The sequence below is a fragment of the Lactuca saligna genome, chromosome 9, assembly GCF_052625555.1.
Source record: "Lactuca saligna cultivar CGN05327 chromosome 9, ASM5262555v1, whole genome shotgun sequence".
NCBI lineage: Eukaryota > Viridiplantae > Streptophyta > Magnoliopsida > Asterales > Asteraceae > Lactuca > Lactuca saligna.
In genome coordinates, this window is record NC_136425.1 from 173,636,825 (window position 1) to 173,658,721 (window position 21,897).

General features: G+C 38.8%; 1 protein-coding gene across 1 annotated transcript; it reads right to left on the reverse strand.

The window, feature by feature from the left end:
• Positions 1–17,374: 17,374 nt before the first annotated feature.
• On the reverse strand, positions 17,375–18,064 carry LOC145016945 (secreted RxLR effector protein 161-like). Its single transcript, XM_078975092.1, has one exon. The coding sequence runs from the start codon at positions 18,062–18,064 to the stop codon at positions 17,375–17,377; it is 690 nt and encodes a 229-aa protein (XP_078831218.1).
• Between the last annotated feature and the right edge of the window lie 3,833 nt (positions 18,065–21,897).

Below are 21,897 nucleotides of genomic sequence, written 5' to 3' on the forward strand. Positions count from 1 at the left end.
TCAATATACATGTAAAAGGACACTAAGGCCCACTAAACATGTATATTATTTCCAGGCCCAATAAGGATATTAATATCTATCCCGACCCTAATATACATGTAAAAGGACACTAAGGCCCACTAAACATGTATATTATTTCCAGACCCAATAAGGATATGAATATCGTTTTTAACCCATTTGTTATTGTTTTGTTTATTTTAGCTTGATTATTTACATAATTGATATCTAAAGCCCACTTTTTGTAAAAATAACGTTCTTGGCCCAATAAGCCAAAAATTTACAATTACGGCCCAATTTTTGTAAGAATAACACTTTATTCTCCAATTTTGTTAAAAACTTGTGTTGATGAGTACTTTGTGATAAAAATAACATTTTAAACCCATTTTTGTCAAAATATTATTTTTGGCTTGGTTTTTGTGTAATTACACATTTTTTCTGGATTTAGGCCATTCCGACCTAGTTTTTGGAAAATTTGTAGAAAAATCATCGTAAGCTGAAATTTGGATCCGTAAATTCTTGAATTTTGGAAATTTTCTCTACTTTGTTCAGAATTTTTCTCAGAATTTTTAATGGCTTCTAACAAGTGTGAAATTGCTCACCTTCACAGGCTGGTCCGAAAGTATATCAAATTTGATCGGAAGTTTTGTAAACTTCACCAAAAATAGTAGAAAAAATCATATGAGAACGTGAGAGTAGTAATTTTAAAGGTATAAATCTGAAATTTATCCATGTAAAACTGTTTTAAAAAAATACTTGCATTAAGTCGGTCAAAACAGTCCGAGATTGGACCAAAACTTTTCTGTCATGGGCTATTTTATAAGTTTAATTTAAAGATCTTAGAACAAAACACTCATTTTTGCTATTTAAAGTGCATAAATCCCAGATCTACTAGTTTATGTGTAATATATGTGATAAAACATACTTTTATCAAAGTTCATATGAAGCTCCAAGTGATAAACTTCAAGTTCTTGACATATTTTTAGATTAATGAAGTAACCAACACATAATCACCACATAATTCATGGAAAACACACATAGTCATGCATATACACATAGATCTACACAAATCAACTTGTACTCACCTTTGCTTGATGTTTCGGTTTCTAAAGAAGAAGTGGAAGAGAGTTTTGGTCTTAGCGCACCTTTGTTGTGGATCTCGAGTTTATGAAGTTTCTAAGGTGTGATCATGGAATAAAACCATGTAAGAAGGAGTTTTTCATGTTAATATGAAAGAAGATACTTGTGTCTGACAATAACTTACAAAAAATTGGAATGGCTTGATGAAGATCCTTAAATCTCTAGCAAATTTTCGAGATCTTGGAGGAAGGAGGAGAATGATGCTTGAGAGTGATTGAGGAAGTCTGTGAAAGAGTTTGTGTGTGGGTGTTTTTGGTTCTTAGCCGAGGTATCAAGAGGAGAGGGGACAGAGTTGGTGAGGTGACATGCTTGGAAGTATGGGGGTCCTTGCATGGATATATGCTGAACATTATGGAGGTGGCACCTCCTAAGTCAACTCTTATTACATTTCCTTTTTTTTAATTGATGTGGGGTCGAGATCTTTGGGCCAAGGGGTGGGAATGGAATAGTTTGAGCCCATTAACATTTAGTTAGGATTTTTGAAACCTAAACATAAGATTTTCGGCCCATTGGTCTCATTAGATAACTCACGGCCCAAATTAGCATAAAGGAATGGATTTGAGTCCATTAAAGTTAATTGAATTTGTTATGGCCCATTAAGGTTAAGTAAGTCATTTATGGACCAACAAGGCCCATTAGGGTTAGGATGAATAATCCTAGACCCAAATGGCCCAAAATGTTATAAATTTATGAACTGGGTCCAATAAGAGTGTCCTAGTCTATAAGGAACTTGAACTGGGATTTCTAAGGTGTCCAACCTTTAGTTGAACATATGAGATGTATTTGAACGAGAATAGAGTATAGGCTTTTACAATGGATGATGGTTACATGGGAATAGAATTCCCTAGCAAAATGCCAGTTGTGACATAGTGTTAGGGTTTATCATAACTTCTTCACGCGAAGTCGGATTTAGACGTTCTCTATATTTTTGGAATCGTGTGGACGTATACTTTGAGTTGTATCATAAAATATGTATGAAAGTTCATACTTTAACATGAATTACATAGTAAGTTTATCACGTTACTAGTTTAACAAAAATCACATTACATGATTGGCAAAATCACATGTGATTGTTTTTGACCTATTTTGACTGGTGTTATAGTTGAATCTAAGTTGGGGAGGATCGACAGGATTTGCGGGAGTTCGGAAGGGTGTGGAACTGGGGAAAGTTTCTCATTCTGGACAAGAGGAGAAACAACCTAAGTGGTTGTTTAGGCTGAGGTTGTGTAAGTTGGAATTCAGGAAACTTCCAAATGCTGGTCGGCATCTCCTTTATTATGCATATCAGGCTTGTGGTTGAGTCCAGGTTGAGGGTTTTGGAATTCAAAGTATAACCCCATCACTTCTTTGGAAGTAGTTGGATGAAGGTTTAAGTTCAGGATGAGTGGGGTTGTGATGTTTAAGTTGTGCTTATGCTATGGGTTGTAACCATGGTTGGTTAGTAGTGTTTTAAGAGTGCAATGGGATCGTAGGATTCACCAATTTGAGGTGGAATATCGTTGGAGGTGGTCATGAGTGTATAGGAGGAATCAGCTCGTGCCTTGGGTACACTGGTCAGGATTGTCGAGGAGTATTTCTATGTTTTAGGGTAAGGGCCATTGGGGTCTGGGGAGGAGTTAGGCTTGTGTAGCTCTAGGTGGGTGGGACCCGTGGGTGAGGCCCATGTGATTATAGAAATATAGGTGGGACCTGGTAGAGACCATTGGGTCAAGGTTTTGGATCTTGGATTGTAGGATTAAGTGGATGGTCAGTGTGTGATGCATAGGTGTTTTTAGGCTGGGTAGCCTTGTTATTCGGATTCTTGGGAACTTGGTGGGTGGACCAAGTGCGAGACTAGTTGTCTCAGAGATGGTTTAGGAACCTTTGTATCTTGTTCTAGTTAGGGGTTTTCGTGAATTAGAAGGTTTGGGGAGAAATGCAAGTGCAGATCCTTGGATCTCGAGTTATGATTTAAGTATTGGGTTGTTTATGGGCGAGGTCTTGAGTTAGGAATCATGAGTGTTATGCGCAGGATTTTCATTTATGTAGGATAAGAATTAGGGTATCTAGATGGCGAGGGCATCAATCCAAGGGGGTTCAAATGTACGTAATAGATTCAGTTTGGATGATAGATCAAGCCATTTGTGACTGTGTATTGGATTGGTTTTGTTTGTGAAAGGAATAAAGATAAGTCAAGGCGGTATTATTGATTTGGAAATCGTGTGTGAAGTCGCTCATTCAGAGAATATGCTAGGTCACTTGCAGTTGGGGTTAAATCATCTCAGAGTAAAAGATTTGACCCTGTTGCACAGCTCTCGTCTAATTCTAACCGTTGCAGGGATGAGTCTTCTACTCAAAGGATTATCTAAACCTTCTATCAAGTATAAGTGATCTGCATCAATAATTTGTCTGTGATTCTGTTTTATAGTGGGAACCTCAAATTATGAGAAGTTGAGTAGTAAGTTGGAAAATAAGTGGAATGAATTCAACATTGGTTCAGTATTGGCGGTCTGTCAGGGACTCAGATTGTCTCGAGACTTCAAATTTCAGATTGAGTAGATATGGTTAGTTTGCAAGGAATTATTTTTTTGGGTGGAGAAAGGATCTGTTCATCTTTGAATTGGAGAGCCCTTCTAGGGTTGGTTTCGGTTGCATTGGGAAGGTTGTGCTATGCTCGGGTTGTAGCTGTGTTGCTCAGGTTGTTTGACATGCCTGTGATGGTAATGAATGAATTCGAGGACGAAATATAATTTAAGTGGGGGAGATTTGTAACACCATGTTTCGAATTGTTTCCCATTACGGGGTAGTGATGAAGGAGTGGGTATTAGTAGACTAAGGACCCATGATGAATTAAAATTTGGGCTCATTTGGAGGTGGATGATGTAATTTGGATGATCCGGGTATTCAGTTTGTGTTTTGGAGCCAAAGGTCACTTTGGTAATATGTCAGCTTGGGCGTTTATCGAAATTGGATGTTTATTTGGGAAATTGTAGGGAAAGTATGACTTTATTAAAGTATAGAGCTTCTCGTTACCTTTTCATGGATATATGGATCTTCGGAATCCGATTTATAATAAAGAAGTGATGTCCTTCAGAAAATGTTAGGGTTAGAGGAAACCCTAGTATGCGGGGCGTACCTAGGGAGTATGTGGGGCATACTGATGCGAAGGGAATTATGCTCGGCCTAATGTGATGTACGCTTAGCTTAATGTGAGGGTTGGATTAGGGGTGTGACACCTCGTACCCTGGGCATACGAGGAGTACGCGGGGCGTACAATTGGTAAATGAAAACCCTAAATTTTTTTATGTTGTACCCTATATAAGCACATTAAGTCTTTTGGGCTGGCCTCTCTACCAGCCACCAAGTCCCCAAAACCCAAGAAATTGTTCCTTAGCCTCCTTGGTGGTGTTTTTTGAGCTCATTATCTTCTTCTTGGTCCTTTTGGGTTATTTTCAAGAAGATGGAGTTTAGTGTAAGGTTGTGGCTCAAGGAAGAGCATGTGGTTCTTGACTATGTGCATCATTTCCAACTTGTTTGAGGTAAAAAGCTATGAACTTGTTCACTATTGGATTAGATCTATTTTTGTACAAGTTTTGGTTCCTCTTTGACCCAAGAATGAGATCTAGTGATTTGGTACCACTCCAGGAGCTATGAGTTGCCACTCTTGGTGTTTCTGGGGTTCTAGATTCATAAAGTTGTCTGCTTTAAGGTTTGGAATTCCCCATGTACGAGTTTGTGTCCATTTGGTTAAAGTATAATGGTATATGTTGAAGTTGGGTTCTTTTGTGACATGCAAATCACCAAGACAGTGAATGTATGGTTATCGACACTTTTTAGGACTCAGATTTGTGGTTCAGACCTCTGGATTTAAGCATTAAGAGCTTAATAGAGTTTTTGGCTTAATTGTAACGTCCTAAATACACGCTCTGAAAATTTAATTTTAAATCATTAATAAAAATCATAATTATCAACCATTTCATCCATAACAAAAATAATTATATTAATCAGAGTATCATTTCAAAACATGTTCATTTTATCTGAGTAAACATCCCAGGCTAAAAACTTCTTGGTGTGTGCCATGCAGTCATCCCGAGCTCCTCCCTCCTCTACCGGAAGTACCTGAAACCAAAACTAAAAACTGTAAACAAGAAGCTTAGTGAGTCTCCCCATACTACCACATACCAAACACTTAATCACATACTCCAAACATTGGGACTAGCCCGCTACATCGGGCCCTGCTCGACATCTGACGAATCCGACATCAGGCCCCGCCTGTCATCGAACCTCGCTCGGTATACATATATGTTTCTACCAGGCCCCTCCTATCTTCGGGACCCGATCGCTAAACACATACAACAATAACAGATAAATATGCTAACACAATCACTATACTATAAATGCTAGTCTCTAGGCCCCGCTCCTATTCGGCTACTAATGAGATATAGAACCCCGTCCACACTCAGCTAGTGATGAGATACGGGCCCCCGCACACACTCTTCCCCCTACCAGGCACATACAAGTATCACAAAGACAAAAAGTATAACTACACCTACACTACTGCCTTGGGTACCACCCAACATCGAACCGTACCCAGGAATATATATATATATATATATATATATATATATATATATGTGTGTGTGTGTGTGTGTGTGTATACACCTCTTAATCTAGCATTCTCTCATGATTCCATCCATAAAAATCATGTTTTCATATATCTTCAAGTTTCACTAAGAACACACACTAGTGTTCTTGGCCAAAACCGATCCTTTCAAGCTCCTATATCGTAAGTACTCTTGTCCTAGCTTGTTATGTACTAGATTGAACTTGTTTAGGCCTTAGAAACATCAAGAATCATGGGTTGGAAGAAAGTTTACGACCAAGGATCTCCCAAGGCCGCAAAGTCCCTATAAGGGTGCAATGTTGACCTAATATCCTTCCTTATGCTAAAAACTTGGACTAGAACTCTCCACCATTGAACTAGGGACCTTAAACTTTGAGTTGATACATAATACCATGAGTTTAGGGCCGTAAACTCATGGAGAAATGGTCACTAGTCCGTAAACTCCAATTACGGTCAAGTCTTCGACCTTAAACTCATATAGACTCTTGTTTACCCTTGGAACAATTAAACCCTTGAGACTCCCTACCTTTAAGACCCTAAATATGACCATTTAGAGAGTTTACGGCCAGGAGTAAACTCCCATGGGCCGTAAACTCCTCAACACTCTCCATTGAGTGGGTCTTTCACTTCCTTGGGTAAAGCAAAATTCCCTCAAGCTTCCTAGCCTTTCAAACCCACACGTAAGCATCTATGACCATGAGTTTACGGATGTGAACTCCTTGGGGCTATAAACCCATGGTAGTAAACTCCATGTAGAGTGGTCCTTGGGCCATAAACTCAATAGCAATGCCTTACAACCCTTAGATGCAACCCTAAGTTCTTATAACACTCGAATCCAAGGGTTTTCCACGTTCTAGGGTGTTTATACTTGTCTAATTAGTGTTATAATCACTAATTATATACATACATATATATATATATATATATATATATATATATATATATATATATATATATATATATATGTCTTTATATGTTATTAGGATCGTTGTGTGTGTTCAAGTCTTCACTTGACACCTAACACCTTGTCCAACACTACCATCCAATCCACTCACTACAGGTGAGTTCATACCCCTTAATTAACCTTTTAAATGTTTTTAAAAGCTTTTATTGGGGGGGATACAAGTTGAATCATACTAGTTAATATATCAATCACATTTGATTAATAACTAGTACACAAATGGATTTACTACGCTTTTAGCTATTTTACCAAGAATACTACTTCAAAATGACTTTCTCAAACGTTTTTACATGTTAAGCTCTTTATCAAACTATCTTACATATTGTATCTTTCCTTTCAAATTCTGTTACAAATATGTTTCAAAAAAAGTTTTTCATGTGTTTCAAACTGTGTTTCAGACAAAAGATTTCTTATAATTTAAACTATTTATATCAAATAAACTACTTTTAAACCGTTTTATAAATTGACATCAAGTCATCAATTCTTATTATTAAACTTTTCAAATGTTTTACAAAACTTCTTTTAAACTTTTATATTGTCAAATGTGTGCCTACATATGTATAGTTATATAAGTAATCTTTAAAGGACTTAGGACTGCTAGCTCACTTTAATTCCTTTCCTTGTTTGGATGTGGCCTTAGGGTATCAGTTATTTTTCCGAATGTCGTCTAAATATTAGTTATATATTATGTATACATATATAGACATAAAAGTTCTAGCAGTCAATTCAATACCTTTGGGTAGCAAAGGCATACTTTTAGGTTATACACATACATTACTAGTAACTATAATAGGTATAGTTAGGAGATACTACTTACTATTCCTAGTACAAGGAATCACACTAAGATTCAGTTCATACACGAGTCAATGCATACTATAAACAATACATACACTACACTAATACATACACTACACTAATACATACATTACGCTAATACATCCATTACTCTAATACATACTAAATGAAGAGACACTAATACACACTAAATGAAGAGACACTATTACATACTATATGAAGAAACGCTATAACATACTATATGAAGAGACACTACTACAAACCATATGAAGAGATACTACTACACACTCCTAGACTGACCATGCTACACATGGTTGTTCGCTATAGCAGGTGTGTTCATCTACGGATGTTCTCGGTTGTACTGTTCAGCAAGTTACCACGTCGTGTTTATCCTAGACAAATGGATACATTCTTAAGGATAATACAATTTTCCTTATTGCCTTTACTTTGTGACACGTTCACATAAACGACGAGGTAGAATATATTTTTATAGGATTTCAAATAAATATATTACTTTCCTTATTACATTTTATTTTATGATACAGGTAGACTATATTTTTATAATAATAGTTATACAATGGAAAATTCGTCATTCTTACAAAGAAGCATACATTCAAAAGAGTTGGGTCTTGGTAGAAGACTACCTTTTATACTAGTAGGAAATATGTGATTTTCCAGGGTTTTCATACTTATACAAACTTTTCCTCAAACAATTACAAGTCTTTAATTACAAGTTTTTTACAGAGCAATGACACTAAAATACTTATGAACTTACTAGCTTTATGCTGATAAAATCTTTCAAAATAACTTGTATTCTTAGGTCACCAGTAGACAGATACGATGACCATGTTTTGAGAAGACGGAGCATTCAAGACTCGTCTTTTATTTTGATTACTTATTTTCATGTCTTATTCTATGAAAGAACGCACTTGTATTATAATTATACTATTAATGCAATGGATGATGTTGTTGCTTGTTTACTACTTTACACTATTGTGATACTTTACATGATGTCCTCCACCCCAGAATGTTTCTACGATTCTTGGTTTTGGGGTGTGACAGATTGGTATCAGAGTATTGTTTATAGTGAATTGAGTATATCAAACCATAAAAGATATACAGACTTCAAATACAATGGGATTAAAGTACTCTGACCAAGAGTTTATACTTTTAAATATAAAATATTTAACTAGGTATACATGCCTGCATTCATACTAAAATCATTGTCACAATGACAAAAACAAAAGTATTACGATTGTTGAATATCACAATTAAGCTCGGTGATGTATGGTCAGTCCTCGGAGTGGCATAGCCTGATCAACTATGCTGGTCCAAGGAGTGATTAACATATGCCCAAGAATGGTTGTGATATGGCAACAAGTCTAAAAGCTTACCAACACTACCATAATGAAGACATTAGGATTATCCTATGTTACTATAATAACTTAGTTGAGAACTAAAAAGATCTTCATTAGTAGGTTAATAGTTGCTAAGTGGATACACTAAGGTTATATATAACTAGGATGACATAGACTTAGAATCTATGAATTTTTGCTTTACCCCTATTCCTTGTGAATTTTGAGTTAAGGTCAATTATTCGAAGGCCTATCATGCTTTGTTTACATATGACTAGTATGCACTTTACAAATAGTGAAGTAACTAATGAAGATTACCTTATAATTATCTAGTTAGTACGTCTAATACTTATTTCGCTACCCCAATTATCGCATAGATAACATGGTGGGACTCCATCCCCACGACGACTTGTACCTTCCGAACGAAGGCATGATGGATGGTTTGAAGAAGAGCCAGAAGATGATCATCAAATCCCTTTAGATCATCACCATGCTGAAGGCTTTTCGGATGGTGCTAAATTCGAGCCCGAGGTTAAGAACCTACCCCCGGTAGCTCCCAACCCAAATCCTAACCCTCGTCCGGCTTTTCAAGGCCGGATGCCTCATTGGGTAGAATGTTTGGACACGTGGAGCGAAGAGCAAGATCAACTCATGCCATTCAATAGAGACCGAAGCTTCTTTAACCTGAGCGAGGGAGCTCAATAGACAGGGTTCTGCCTATCCTGGTCCGTAGGGTTGCCTGAAACGAAATACAGGGCATGACAGCTCTCCATCACATCACAGAGGTTGATGCCAATGCAAGAATGCATACCATCCGTACCAACCATCTTGAAGATGCTTGTGAGAGGTCTGGGAGAGATCATGAGGCCCTGCTGCAAGCACTAGCAGATACTCGGGCCGAAGTCATAGAGCTCCAAGTGCGCCAGAGGGTGTACGAAAGACACATGCTAGATATGGAACGTCAACTGGCTGAACTAAGGTTTCACCAGAGGGATGACCATCACTAGTAGGAGATTTTATACTTTCTTTCCTTGTTATAAGGAATCGTTTTTATGTCTATTCCCTATGTAGCACTTTCCTATGTATCGACCCCAATACCGTAATTACTTTTAGTTAGGCCTTTATGTTGTCAAAACTTACCCATAGTATGTTGGCATTCCAACCCGATGGTTAAGGGCCGAGTTTATTCCAACCCGATGGTTGGTTGGACCAATTGTATTTTAGCATTCCAACCCAATGGTTAAGGGCCAAGGGTAATCCAACCCAATGGTTTATTAGACCCATAGTATGATGTTCTTCCAACCCGATGGTTGAGGGCCAAGGGTATTCCAGCTCGATGGTTGATTGGCCCCATGGTATGTTGGCTATCCAACCTGAAGGTTGAGGGCCTGGGCCATTCCAACCCGATGGTTGATTGGCCCCACCATATATTGTTGTTTTATATGTGTTATCTATTCGTGTGTTGGTTCTTTAGGGGAACACATGAAGATTTGTGCTTACAGTTTTGGTTTATGGATTTATGCACTTCAGAGAATCGTAGCAAGGCGAGGGCGTGACCGTACACATCCTGATTTTATCTCATTGATCTTGGGATATGCAAATTTTTAAATAATCTTTTGAAAACACAATTGAAATTTTTGGGATGTTTGAAGTTGGTATCGTAACCTTGGCTTGACTGAATTGGTGGAATACTCGTGTGAGTCCAATCTCAAACTATGGAAAAAGATGTTTTCTAATAATCTTCAAATGGTTTTCAAAATAATCAAGGAGGATGCAATGTGTACGGTCAGCCGGAGCCAGTAAGTAGACACCAATTACCACACGATTATTTTGAGATTATGCTTGCATACATTCGAGTAGTTGTGAGAACAAGATCTATGCGCAGGGACAAGATTTGAGAGCTCAAACCGTGAGTGAATGCTTCAGATCAATGTCTGCTTGATAATGGATGTTCAAGTCGAGACTGGAAAGACTAGTCAAGTCTTAGATAATCAATTCAACAAATGATCAAGACATTAATTTCGAACAGGAAGATAATGATCAAGGTAACGTCAATTAATAAAGAACAATAAGTATGTTTTTAATGTGTTAAGAGTAATTGCCAAAAGTGAGTGAAATATCCGTTGTTGACTTGTATTGAAAGCTCCTATATAAAGGAGTGAATGTTACAATGGATTATCCCAGATGTTTACATAGGACCGAACAAAATACATAAGTCTGACATTCTGATTGTCCTAAAGTAACTCTAGATTAAGTCCTATGAAATGTTACATTAAATACAAGAAAAAGGTAATAAATGCACTAAATACATAAAGACTTCATTTCGGACAAGTAATATTCTAGAGATGAAAGTTTGGTCTGGATCACTACTCATTCCGGACTTCAAGATTAGCTCCGGAATGTGTTCCTCTTCAATATGCTTCTCTGCTTCTTTTCTCCAGCTCCGGATAGGTTTCGGATTACATATTCCTTTGGAACCAACATACTTTGGAATATATATATATATATATATATATAGAGAGAGAGAGAGAGAGAGAGAGGATTGCTAGAGGTTTGCTTTTAGGTTCCAACAATCTACCCCTAAGTGAACTTAACACACCTTAAAGATTAGTTCATTTCTTCCTTGATGAAGGTGTATGCTCGAAACAACCATTCACACACTGTAATGTACCAAGCCAGTTAGCTTACAAACTTTGTCTTTACATGTTCCGGAGCTTCAGACTTGGACGCCCGGGATATGAACTTATGCAGTGCTTTAGTAGGAACCAGGTGTTTGTTAAGGACTCAAATAAAGTTCTTCTTGTTTGTTCTTCTGGTGGTGTAGACATACCCTAGAACCGGTTCTTCAATCGGACCATCTGCAAGAATTTCAGCTTCTGGAAGAACAAAGTCGATCTTTGCAACAAATTGATCGGTTCCGTAGACGTGAGCATGTTCGTAATCACCGCATTAAAACTTAGTAACATAGTCTTTGAGGAATTTGAGAGTTGTGTGGTAGGCACCCACACTGATGTCATCCTTCTGGTTTTCTCAGAAGTAAGCAGCCAGGGTAAGGATATCATTCAAATTCATTGAAGGAAAATCCGCATCAGTAACGGTTTAGGGAGTTGACTTGTTTCGGAGGAGATGAAAACGGAACAGAGGATAGTTCAGCTCAAATTTTACCAAAATTTTTCTTCCAAAGCCATGAACTTTGGTGATCCTCTTCCTTGAAGTGTTGAGCATTTTTAGCATTAAAGGTTTTGATCCTCTCACGCTCTGTCCGGATGATTACTTCCGGATCATCGTTTGGGTGGAGCGGAGCAAACTTCATGTAAATCATCCATATCTTGTATAGTGGGCTAAGAGGCTCCATAGATTATCAAGTTGGGTTCCACCCATAGGATGCTCCATGGATGCTCCATGGGAGTTACAAACCCATGGGTCATGGAAATGAAGAGTCATGACACATTAGGGTTTACATGGTGTAACCCTAGATGTGTCAACACTATATAAGAATTTTATTCTCCACCAAAAACGGCTACATATATGAAACAAGACGACTAGGCCGATTTCAAGAAGTGTGTATTCTCTCAAAAGTCTTTCCAAGAGCATTTGGTGTTGTGTGAAGCATTTGAGGCATCACACTTGGGGTGCCAGGCTCACAAGGTTTCATGGAACATAAGCAACAACAAGGTAAGTTATTCTATCTATCATTCAAGTTAAAAATTGTTCCCCATGTATGCTAGATAGGAATATAGCCTTGGAATTCAACTTTGCATGATAATTAGACAAACATAGATCCAAGGTTATTAGGGTTGCATGTACACTTACGAAGTGTTAGAATGCTAAAAACCCAACAAATGGAAGGTCACAGTAGAGTGTTGGGATGATTTCCTTTGCTTGAAGGATGCCTTGTCGACATAGAGGAGAGATGCCACACATCGGATCAGAATGATCTTTTAAAGCTTTAATCTGGATGTTGTCCGCCAGTGCCTTGTGAATTTCCTCCTCAGACCATCCAAAATTTTGTTTGACGGGAGGTCCAGAGGGAAAGGCTTATTGTTTGGAAGTCATTGGTTTCTTCCCTTTGTCTCTCTGAAGAGCATCAATTACCATCTTCATGTTCTTGTCAATAACGAATTCTGGAGTAGGTGTTGGAAGCGGTTCTTCCGAAATTTCATCTGGTGTACAGAGAGGGGAGCCTTGATCAATTGGGGCTATTTTTGGTTCCGGAATGGGAGTAGGAGGCAGCATGGAGGGAGTGGCTCGGAAGGCTTGAGATGTTAGGAAATATTTTTCCTTAGCCATTTTGATGGCCATTTCAAAGGCGTCTGGAAGAGAGGATGGCCAGGAGACAGCGGACCAGATCCTCTTTTGTTCTTCTGATAGCACCTTCGGAGCAGTCAGATTTGGAGCTTCAAGACCAATAATTCCTTTGGGAGCTTCATCCGGAATGTAAATTTCATAATCTTCATCTCCTTCATTTCCTTCAGTAAATCCCAGGATTCATGAGACAAATTGAACATCTTCTTCTTCGGAATTGAGGTCCTTATCCCGGAGTGTGAGTTCCAAGGCTACTTGGGCCATCTCCCACTCTTGCATCGGTGAATCTAAAAACCGATGCAAGCGATAAGTCTTCCTTGATATCATCAAGTTTGGAGAACACCTTCTAAAGACCGGTGGAGAGTTGAACAGTAAAAGTGTCATAGGCTTCAGAAGTGGGAGCTTTTTCGGAGAGATGCTTGAATGTGCTGCTAAGGATTGCAATCATCTCATCAAATTTCCTATTCGGAACATCCACAATGTTCCAAGTTGAGCGTAGGAGTTTGATGAGGACTTGTTGAATGATAAGATTCATCTCATCCTTCTTCCGGATCTCCTTCTCTAATCGTTGAATTTGTTCTCATGATGAACATGAGTCTGTTTGATTAGGTCGTTGGTAGCAGACACAAGATCGTCATGAACCTTGAGCATGGAGGAGATGGTGTTGAGATAATTTTCGATAAGAGAATCATAATTGGAATCAAGTTGCTCAACAGTGTGTTTCAGCCGGATGGAAATCAGCTGATCAAGTTGGGCTTCTCTCTCTACTAAGGATGGTCCTGACTGATGGGAGAGAGACTGAAGAATGGCATCAAGTTTCGAATCAAATCCTAAGACTTTTTTATCCAATCTCAAATTTATCTCTGTTACGGATGCCTCTACAGATGACACTTTATCCATAGTGTCTGAAACATTGTTGCGGATCTCCAAAAGGGCAAAAGGGTCAACATGGTCACCATCTGAGGATTCTGAATCCGAATCTGAGAATCGCAGAGGAGGTTATTGAGTGTTCGGATTTGAGGATGGACCCGGTTTGTTTGCATCATCATATTCTTGAAGGTTTGATTTTGAGTCGTCGTCCGGAGTAGTGGTGGAGGATGATCCGAAGTCAAAGGCAGACTTGGATACGAATCCTTTTGGATTGATACTGAATGGAGGTCATGAGATGAGCATCCGGAATGGTTGTTGCTTCTTCCTCCAACATAGCTTCTTCTGAAATTTCTTCTTCCGGATCAGTGAAGAAGATGCTTTGATGAGTAGTGATTAGGGTAGTTCCGTAGTGAGTTCATTGATGGCGTCATCGTCAGTGGGGGGGAACATAGGGCAGATTGCTTTGGATGGCCCTGTTCAGCATGGAGATGAGAGTGGACTCCACTTGTGTTCGAGAGAGGTCCGGACATCGAGATGCGACCCTGTTCACAAAATCTTCCCAAAGAGGATCATTAGTGCCTGGTCATCCTATACGCCTTTCGGTTATCAGAATAGTTGTGGCATTGGAAGTTGGAGAGATTGCTCCTCCTTCCGGATGCTTAGGTTCCAAAACACTGGTTTCGAAGTGTGTTCGTGTTGAAGAGATAATGGGAATATCGAATTTGACACGTGGGTGTGTTCTAAGGAGCTGCAAGGAACTTTGTTCAACACCTGCATCACCCTTTTGGGAGGGTGAGGGTGGAATATGTGTAGACTCCCTATGAGTGTGTGCTTGTGATGATGAAACATTGAGGGGTACCTCAGATGAGTGGGCAGGAGGGGTGTGCGGACGGCCAGAATTAGCCGAAATGTCATGGGTGCCCTCCGATTGAGTGGGGGTACTAACTTTAGATTTGTTTTTGGCCTTAGGATTGGTGGGTGAAGCCTTTCATTTGGGTGGTTGCTTAACTTTGGTTCCGAACTTAGTGGGACTGGCCTCTTCTGGAGTAGGCTCAACTGAGACCAGGGCAGGCTATGTTGGGTTGAACACAACCGAGGTCTCAATATGGTGTTTCAAAAAGGGAGATTCGAAAGGAATGAGGGCCAACATATTGTCTGGAAGTCGTCTGACCGGACCAAAAGATGATTGGTCCGGAATTTTGTATGGCTTAACAAGTTTGAAAGATACACATACCTCCGGATAAATGGTGCTCACTAGAATGGGGACGTTAAGTTCCTTGAAGATTTGTTCAATCGTTAGGGCCTAAAATCTAGGACTCGAAATCTCATTCGGTTTCCTCTTTATGGAAAACTTGAAAAAGTCTTGCTATAATACTTTCGGAAGGTCCATAACATTGTTACGTCTGAAGTAAATGTTGAATACCGCATTCAGCCAGTCTTTGCTTAAGGTATCAGTACCGCCGTGCTTGCCCGATAACCCATGGAAGATAAAATGCATAAGGACGGTCCAAAGCCCTGAAACTGCAGTTTTCTTGAAATCCTTTGCCCTATAGTCTTGAGTGTACCCAATGAAGTTAAGAAACATCTAGAACTCTTCAGCAGTTGGTGCCACCACTTCGAAACCAGCAGACGTTGGTGAAATTCCAATGGCGTTGAGAAAGGTTGATTTGTAGACGGGAATGGTGCGATCATCGATGATGGAGGTTAACAGAACATCATCTTCAAGTTTGATGCTAGTGAATGCACGATGAAGATGAGAAAGAGGGATTGGAGGATCAGGGATTTTGGTAAGTGGAATGAAGAGAGGATTATGTGCAAGGAACTCAATTATTATCCTGATTGATTCGTTGTAGTCAGGGGGTTCAAGGAGAACAGTTGGGTAGTGTTCCTAAGAAAGGGTTCTTAATCTGCAGATGATGATGATCCCTTCGATCCTTTGGATGATTTCTTCCTGACTATGGATTTCTTAGGAGTTGGAGCAGTTCTTGGAGGACTCCATTGATGAAGATGAAGAAGGCTTGAAGAACACAAAGAACTATGAGGGTTTTTGGGAGGTTTGAGAGTTGAGAGATTGCAAAGAGATAAAGGTAAATGCAAAAAAGTATTTATAGGTAGGGAAAGATGGGTCGGGTCGAAAAAGGTAATGATGAGGGTCTGAAATCCACCGGGTTGCATTTAATGTTGGGAAATTGAGATTAGACAAGTGAGATGAAAGTGCAAGGCAATTGGTCTAAAATAGGAGAATGTAACCGTCAATTTGTTTTCCAATTTAGAGGGCGTGCAATTGTGTCATGCAAATCGAGGAAGATTGGATAAGGATCTTCCTAAAAAGTAAACGTTGAGAAAAACCGTTTCACCTTATTACCTCTTGGTATTCCAGATGAATTGATCCAGACAACGCATGATCCAGAGGGAAGAGTTATGTTCCGAAACACATATGATGAAAAGAAGGTTCTGGAGAAAATTTTGAAAATTTCGGAGCACTTTTGAATATTCCGGAGCATATTTGAAAATTCTGGAGCATTTTTGAAATTCCGGAGCATATTTGAAAATTCCGGAGCATTTTTGAAATTCCTGATAATTTTTTAAAATTCCGGAGCATATTTAAAAAATTCCATAGCATTTTTTAAATTCTGGAGCATTTTTTAAAATTCCGAAGCAAATTTGAAATTCCAAAACAGATTTGAAAATTCCGGAGCACTTTTGAAATTCCGAAGCAAATTTGAAAATTCCGAAGCACTTTTGAAATTCCGGAATAGATTTGAAAATTCTGGAGCAAATTTGAAATTCCGGAACGGATTTGAAAATTCCTGAGCAAATTTAAAATTCCGGAACATATTTGAAAATAACGGAGCACATTTGAAAATCAGTTCCGTAGTGGATTTTCCGGAATTCTTTTATTGAGAGAGTTTCCAAATAGAGATTTGGATGATGGTTGACCTTGATAATCGTGATGAAGTGAGTGAACTGTACAACTTAAAAACTCAAGGGCTAATTAGAAATAAAAACAAGTAAAATGATCCTATGTAGTCAGAGGGAAAATAGTTCTGAAGCAAAAATAATTGATTTTGGAGCACATTTTTCTTCTGAATACTTCTATCAAAGAGAACATGTCTCCTGAAAGAATTGAGGATCAGGGATCATCATACCCAATTTTTTCAAAAAAAAACCATTAAATTTGGTTTCGTCTAATGCCTTAGTAAAGACATCAGCAATTTCATCGTCAGATGGAACAAAAATAAGTTCGATATTGCCATTTAGAACATGATCTTTAATAAAATGGTACATGATGTCAATGTACTTTGTCATGGAGTGCTGAATTGGATTGTGAGAGATTGGAATGGCACTTTAAGAGTCACAGTAGATAGGGATGCCTTGAAATCTGTAACCATAATCCAAGAGTTGAGATTTCATCCAAAGAACTTGAGAAGTATAGCTGGTAACAACAATGTATTTGGCTTCAACTGTGGAGAGAGCATTGTAGTTCCATTTCTTGGATGACCAGCTGACTAAACAACCACCTAGGAATTGACATCCTCCTGATGTACTTTTCCTATCGAGTAGAAGACCACCACAGTTTGAATTAGAGTAAGCTTGCAGAAGGAAAATTTCATTTACTAGATACCAGATTCCGAGGTTCTTTGTACCTTTGAGGTACCAGAATATTTGTTTCATAGCCAAAAGATGAGACATCTTCGGATTGACTTGAAATTTGGTACATAAGCCTGTTGAGAACATAATGTACGAGCGACTTGCAGTGAGATAGAGTACGGATCCAATCATTCCACGATACTTCTTTTCATCTACAGAAACACCTGAAGGGTCGGCAAAGATTTTGTGACCGAAGCCCATATGTACCTTGGCTGAGGCACAGTTGTGCATACAGTATTTCTTGAGAAGCTTAGAAATGTACTTCTCTTGGTGAATGAAAATACCTTTGTTAGTCTGTTTGACTTGAAGGCCTAGAACAAAGCTTAATTCTCGATTCATGCTCATTTGGAAACGACTGACCATAAGTTTAGCAAAATCAGCAACCATAGATGAATCCGTAGATCCAAAAATGATGTCGTCTACGTAAATTTGTACCAGCATGAGATGGTTTCCGTTTGATCTTTGGAACAAAGTGGGATCAAGTATATCTCTTTGAAAACCTGAGTGTCTAATAAAATCGGTGATTGTCTCGTACCAAGGCCGAGGAGCTTGTTTGAGTCCATAGACAGCTTTTCAGAGTTTGTAACTGTAGTTCGGAATGGAAAGATTAATACATCTAGGGATCTGTTGAAGGTATACTTCCGTGTCAAGATCACCATTAAGAAAGGAACTCTTGAAATCCATTTGGTAAACTTTGAATCCTTTGTGGGTAGCATAAGCAAGAAAGATTCTGATAGCTTCAAGTCATGCAACAGGAGCAAAAGTCTCGTCGTAGTCAAGACCTTCAATTTGAGTAAAAAGTTTAGCTACCAATCTTGCCTTATTTTGGATGATAACTCCTGCATCATCTAGCTTGTTGCGAAACACCCATCTTGTACCGCCAATGGGGTGATGTTGAGGAGGAGGAACGAGAGTCCAAACTTCATTTCGGTCAAATTCTGCCAGTTTTTCTTTCATCGTTGTAATCCAATCAGCATGTTCTAATGCTTCCTTGAAGGATTCTGGTTCAAACATGGATATGAATGCTGAGAAATGACATTCATTTCGGATATTGGTAGCTGAGCGAGTTTGTACACCAACATTTTGATTGCCTATTACTTGGTTCGGAGGATGATCCTTCGTCCAAACATGCAATCGAGGGAGTTCTTGTGTAGCCGAAGATCCTACATCTACCATGGAATTGATTTGCTCCCCATGAATGATTTGAATATTGGGATGATCCTCCCCCTAAACTTCTGAACCGGAGAGGTTGTCATCATCATCAGAAGGAAACTCAAAGAAATTTTCGTTTTCATGAATGCTGAGAGGATTAGAGTCATCTAAATTGGCAGCTGCATCTTGGAAGCCATCCACATTTAATTCAAGAGAGCGATTGTCATTATTCTCCCCCTCAACCTGAGAAGGTTGAAACGGTTCGGAATCAAATGGAGACAGGCTCGGAAGTGGACTGGAGAGGTTGTGAGAAACTAGGGCTTCCGAATGAGGAATTGGAATTAGAGATGGTCTTGTTCAAAATTCTGAATCAAGAGCTGTTTCGGAAGGACCAAAGAGGGTTTCAAAATCAACCTCAAGAATGGTTTGAGGGTTCGGACATCCTGGTGGTGGAGCATCAGACTCCATGATGTGAGTTGTGACGTGAGTGGGGCCAGAATTCCGAACAAAGTTATCATCAAAGGTATTATCAAAAATTTCTTCCAGAACGCGAGTTCTTCAGTTGAGAACTCTGTAAGCCTTTGATTTGGAGAATACCCAAGAAAGATGGCTTCATCAGCTTTGGGTTGGAACTTTGTAAGTTGATCACAATTTTTTAATGAAGCATCTACATCCGAAGACATGTAAGAATGAGATTGTTGGCTTTCGACCATTCATTACTTCATATAGTGGCATGTTGAGACGTCGATTGATGATACTTCGATTTTGAGTAAAGCAAGCAGCGGATACAACTTCAGCCCGAAGATAGAGTGGTAAGTTTGCATAATTCAGCATTAATTGAGCAGCTTCAAACAAGTGTTCTATTGCATCTTTAAACTACACTGTTTTGTTGTGGAGTGTAAGGAGCTACGAATTTGTGATTGATTCCTTTTTCTGTGAGAAATTTCTCAATGGTGGAATTACAATTTCCGAACCATTATCACTTTGGATTCTTCTAACTGGGAGTTTGATAAGAAATTCTATTCCTTTAATAAAATTGATGAGCTTAGAGGCTGTTTCGGATTTCAGCCTTAGGAAGAAAACCCAAGTGAACCTTGTAAAGTCATCAACAACCACAAGAATGTATTTCTTATGATGAAGACTTTCTACAGTCGATGGTCCACATAGATCAATGTGAAGAAGTTCCAATGGTTCCGAGATGGACTTTTCTATGATAACAGGATGACACTTCTTGGATTGCTTACCACACTCACATGCAGCACATAAATGATCATTTTCGAACTAGAGATGAGGTAAACCTCTTACCATTTCGCCAGATACTAGATCATTCATGTATCAAAAGTTCAGATGAGCGAGCCTTCGGTGCCATAACCAACTGATGTCAGGAACAGCTTTGGAGAGAAGGCATAGTTGCGGTTTGCCAAAAATCATGTTGATATCAAGCGGGTACATGTTCTTGTTGCGAAGTGACTTTATCAAACATTCTTTTCGGTCTTCCGTCATCACATAGCTATATTTTTTGCAAAATTCCACACGTCGACTTGAGTCAGTGAGCTGAGCAACACTTATCAAATTATGTTTCAAGTCAGCTACATAAGCAACGTGTGAAATAGAGAAATTTCGATTAGTGAGAGTTCCATAACCACGAATTTGAGAATTGGAGTTGTTGCCATATGTCACGTAACCAAAATTTGGAGAAAGCTTTAAATCTCGCAAAAAATCCTTTTGCCCTGTCATGTTCATGGAACAAGCACTATCAATATACCATATTGTTTCTTGCTCCGAAGCACAAAGTGCCTGCAAAATTAGCGAGCAATGGAGTTTTTAGGCTCCGAGTTAGACTTTGGGATGTAGGCATGGGCTTTGGACTTTGGTTGTGACATGGGAACAACTTTGTGTTTCTGGGTCATGTTAATGGAGTTCTTTGGAAACAGACAGAAGGCTAAAGGCTTTTCATCTATCCATTAGTCATATTCAACTACTTGTGGGTGCGTAGCTGACTTCTTCGAACCTTTGGTCTCCAAAGGATTGACAATTTTAGTTATCTCCAGGGCAGATGTTTTGATTTTCCACACAAGATTTTTGTTTGAAGATTTTGAAACTGTGGTTTTTGTACATGTGGATTTGTTTGATGACACATCATTTCTTGAAATTTTGGGTTTAAAAATTGTGCCATCATATTTTGCAATAAAGAAACAATGGGTTCATTAGGTCTTTTTAGGATCCTAGTGGGAACAAAAGAATTTTTACTATCAGTAGCGCCACTAGAATTCTGGGATGAATTTGGTTTATAATTAGCAAGAAACTTGGAATTCTGTCTAGTCTTGACTTCCTTTTTGTAGGCGTTTCTAGCTTCTACTTTGGGATCTACAACATCTTTCTTGTTCAACATTGGTTTTCTCTTAGGGTGAAGAAAGGATCTAGAGGTTTGTCCTTTGGATAGATTTGTAAACTCAGGAGTAATGGGAACCAATTCGGTTTTTGAAAGTACTATGAATTTCGATTCACATGACTCAGAGGATACATGGCTTGAGATGTCTACGTTATCATCTAAAGATGCCCATTCAAATTCAGAGGATTTATTTCAGTTGTTTATAGAATAACTTCCTCAATCACACCATTGTTTACGTGATTACTTTTAGGAATATAGTCTACACAATTTGGAAGAATATAATGATATTTTGAGGTCCGATTCAGGTCCAGGTTTATCAGAGACAGAAGAGGCGTGGAATCAGGACACTTAACAACTATTGGTTGAAACTCAGGAATTAGGGACACAAAAGGTCTTTTATCCTCCGGAAGGAGTGATAAGGGAGAAACAGGGGTGTCCGAATGTTTGATGTTCGGAATTTCTCCCATGAATGTTAAATCTTGCAATTCCTTCAGGGGACTAACAACTAGTTTGGAAACTCGCTTCCGAGACCAGGAGCTTTGGACCATCGATGACGAAAGTTATAAGTCATCCGAATGTCAGCTTCAAGCATGTCTACATAGTTATGCAAAGCATCTATTTTAGCATTGAGATATTTATTATCATCAATCATAATGTTTCGTTCAGAATACATGAT

Bases quoted from the DNA above. Each gene is read 5' to 3' on its own strand.
- LOC145016945 (XM_078975092.1), bottom strand. From the start codon at position 18,064: ATGGTTGCTGATTTTGCTAAACTTATGGTCAGTCGTTTCCAAATGAGC.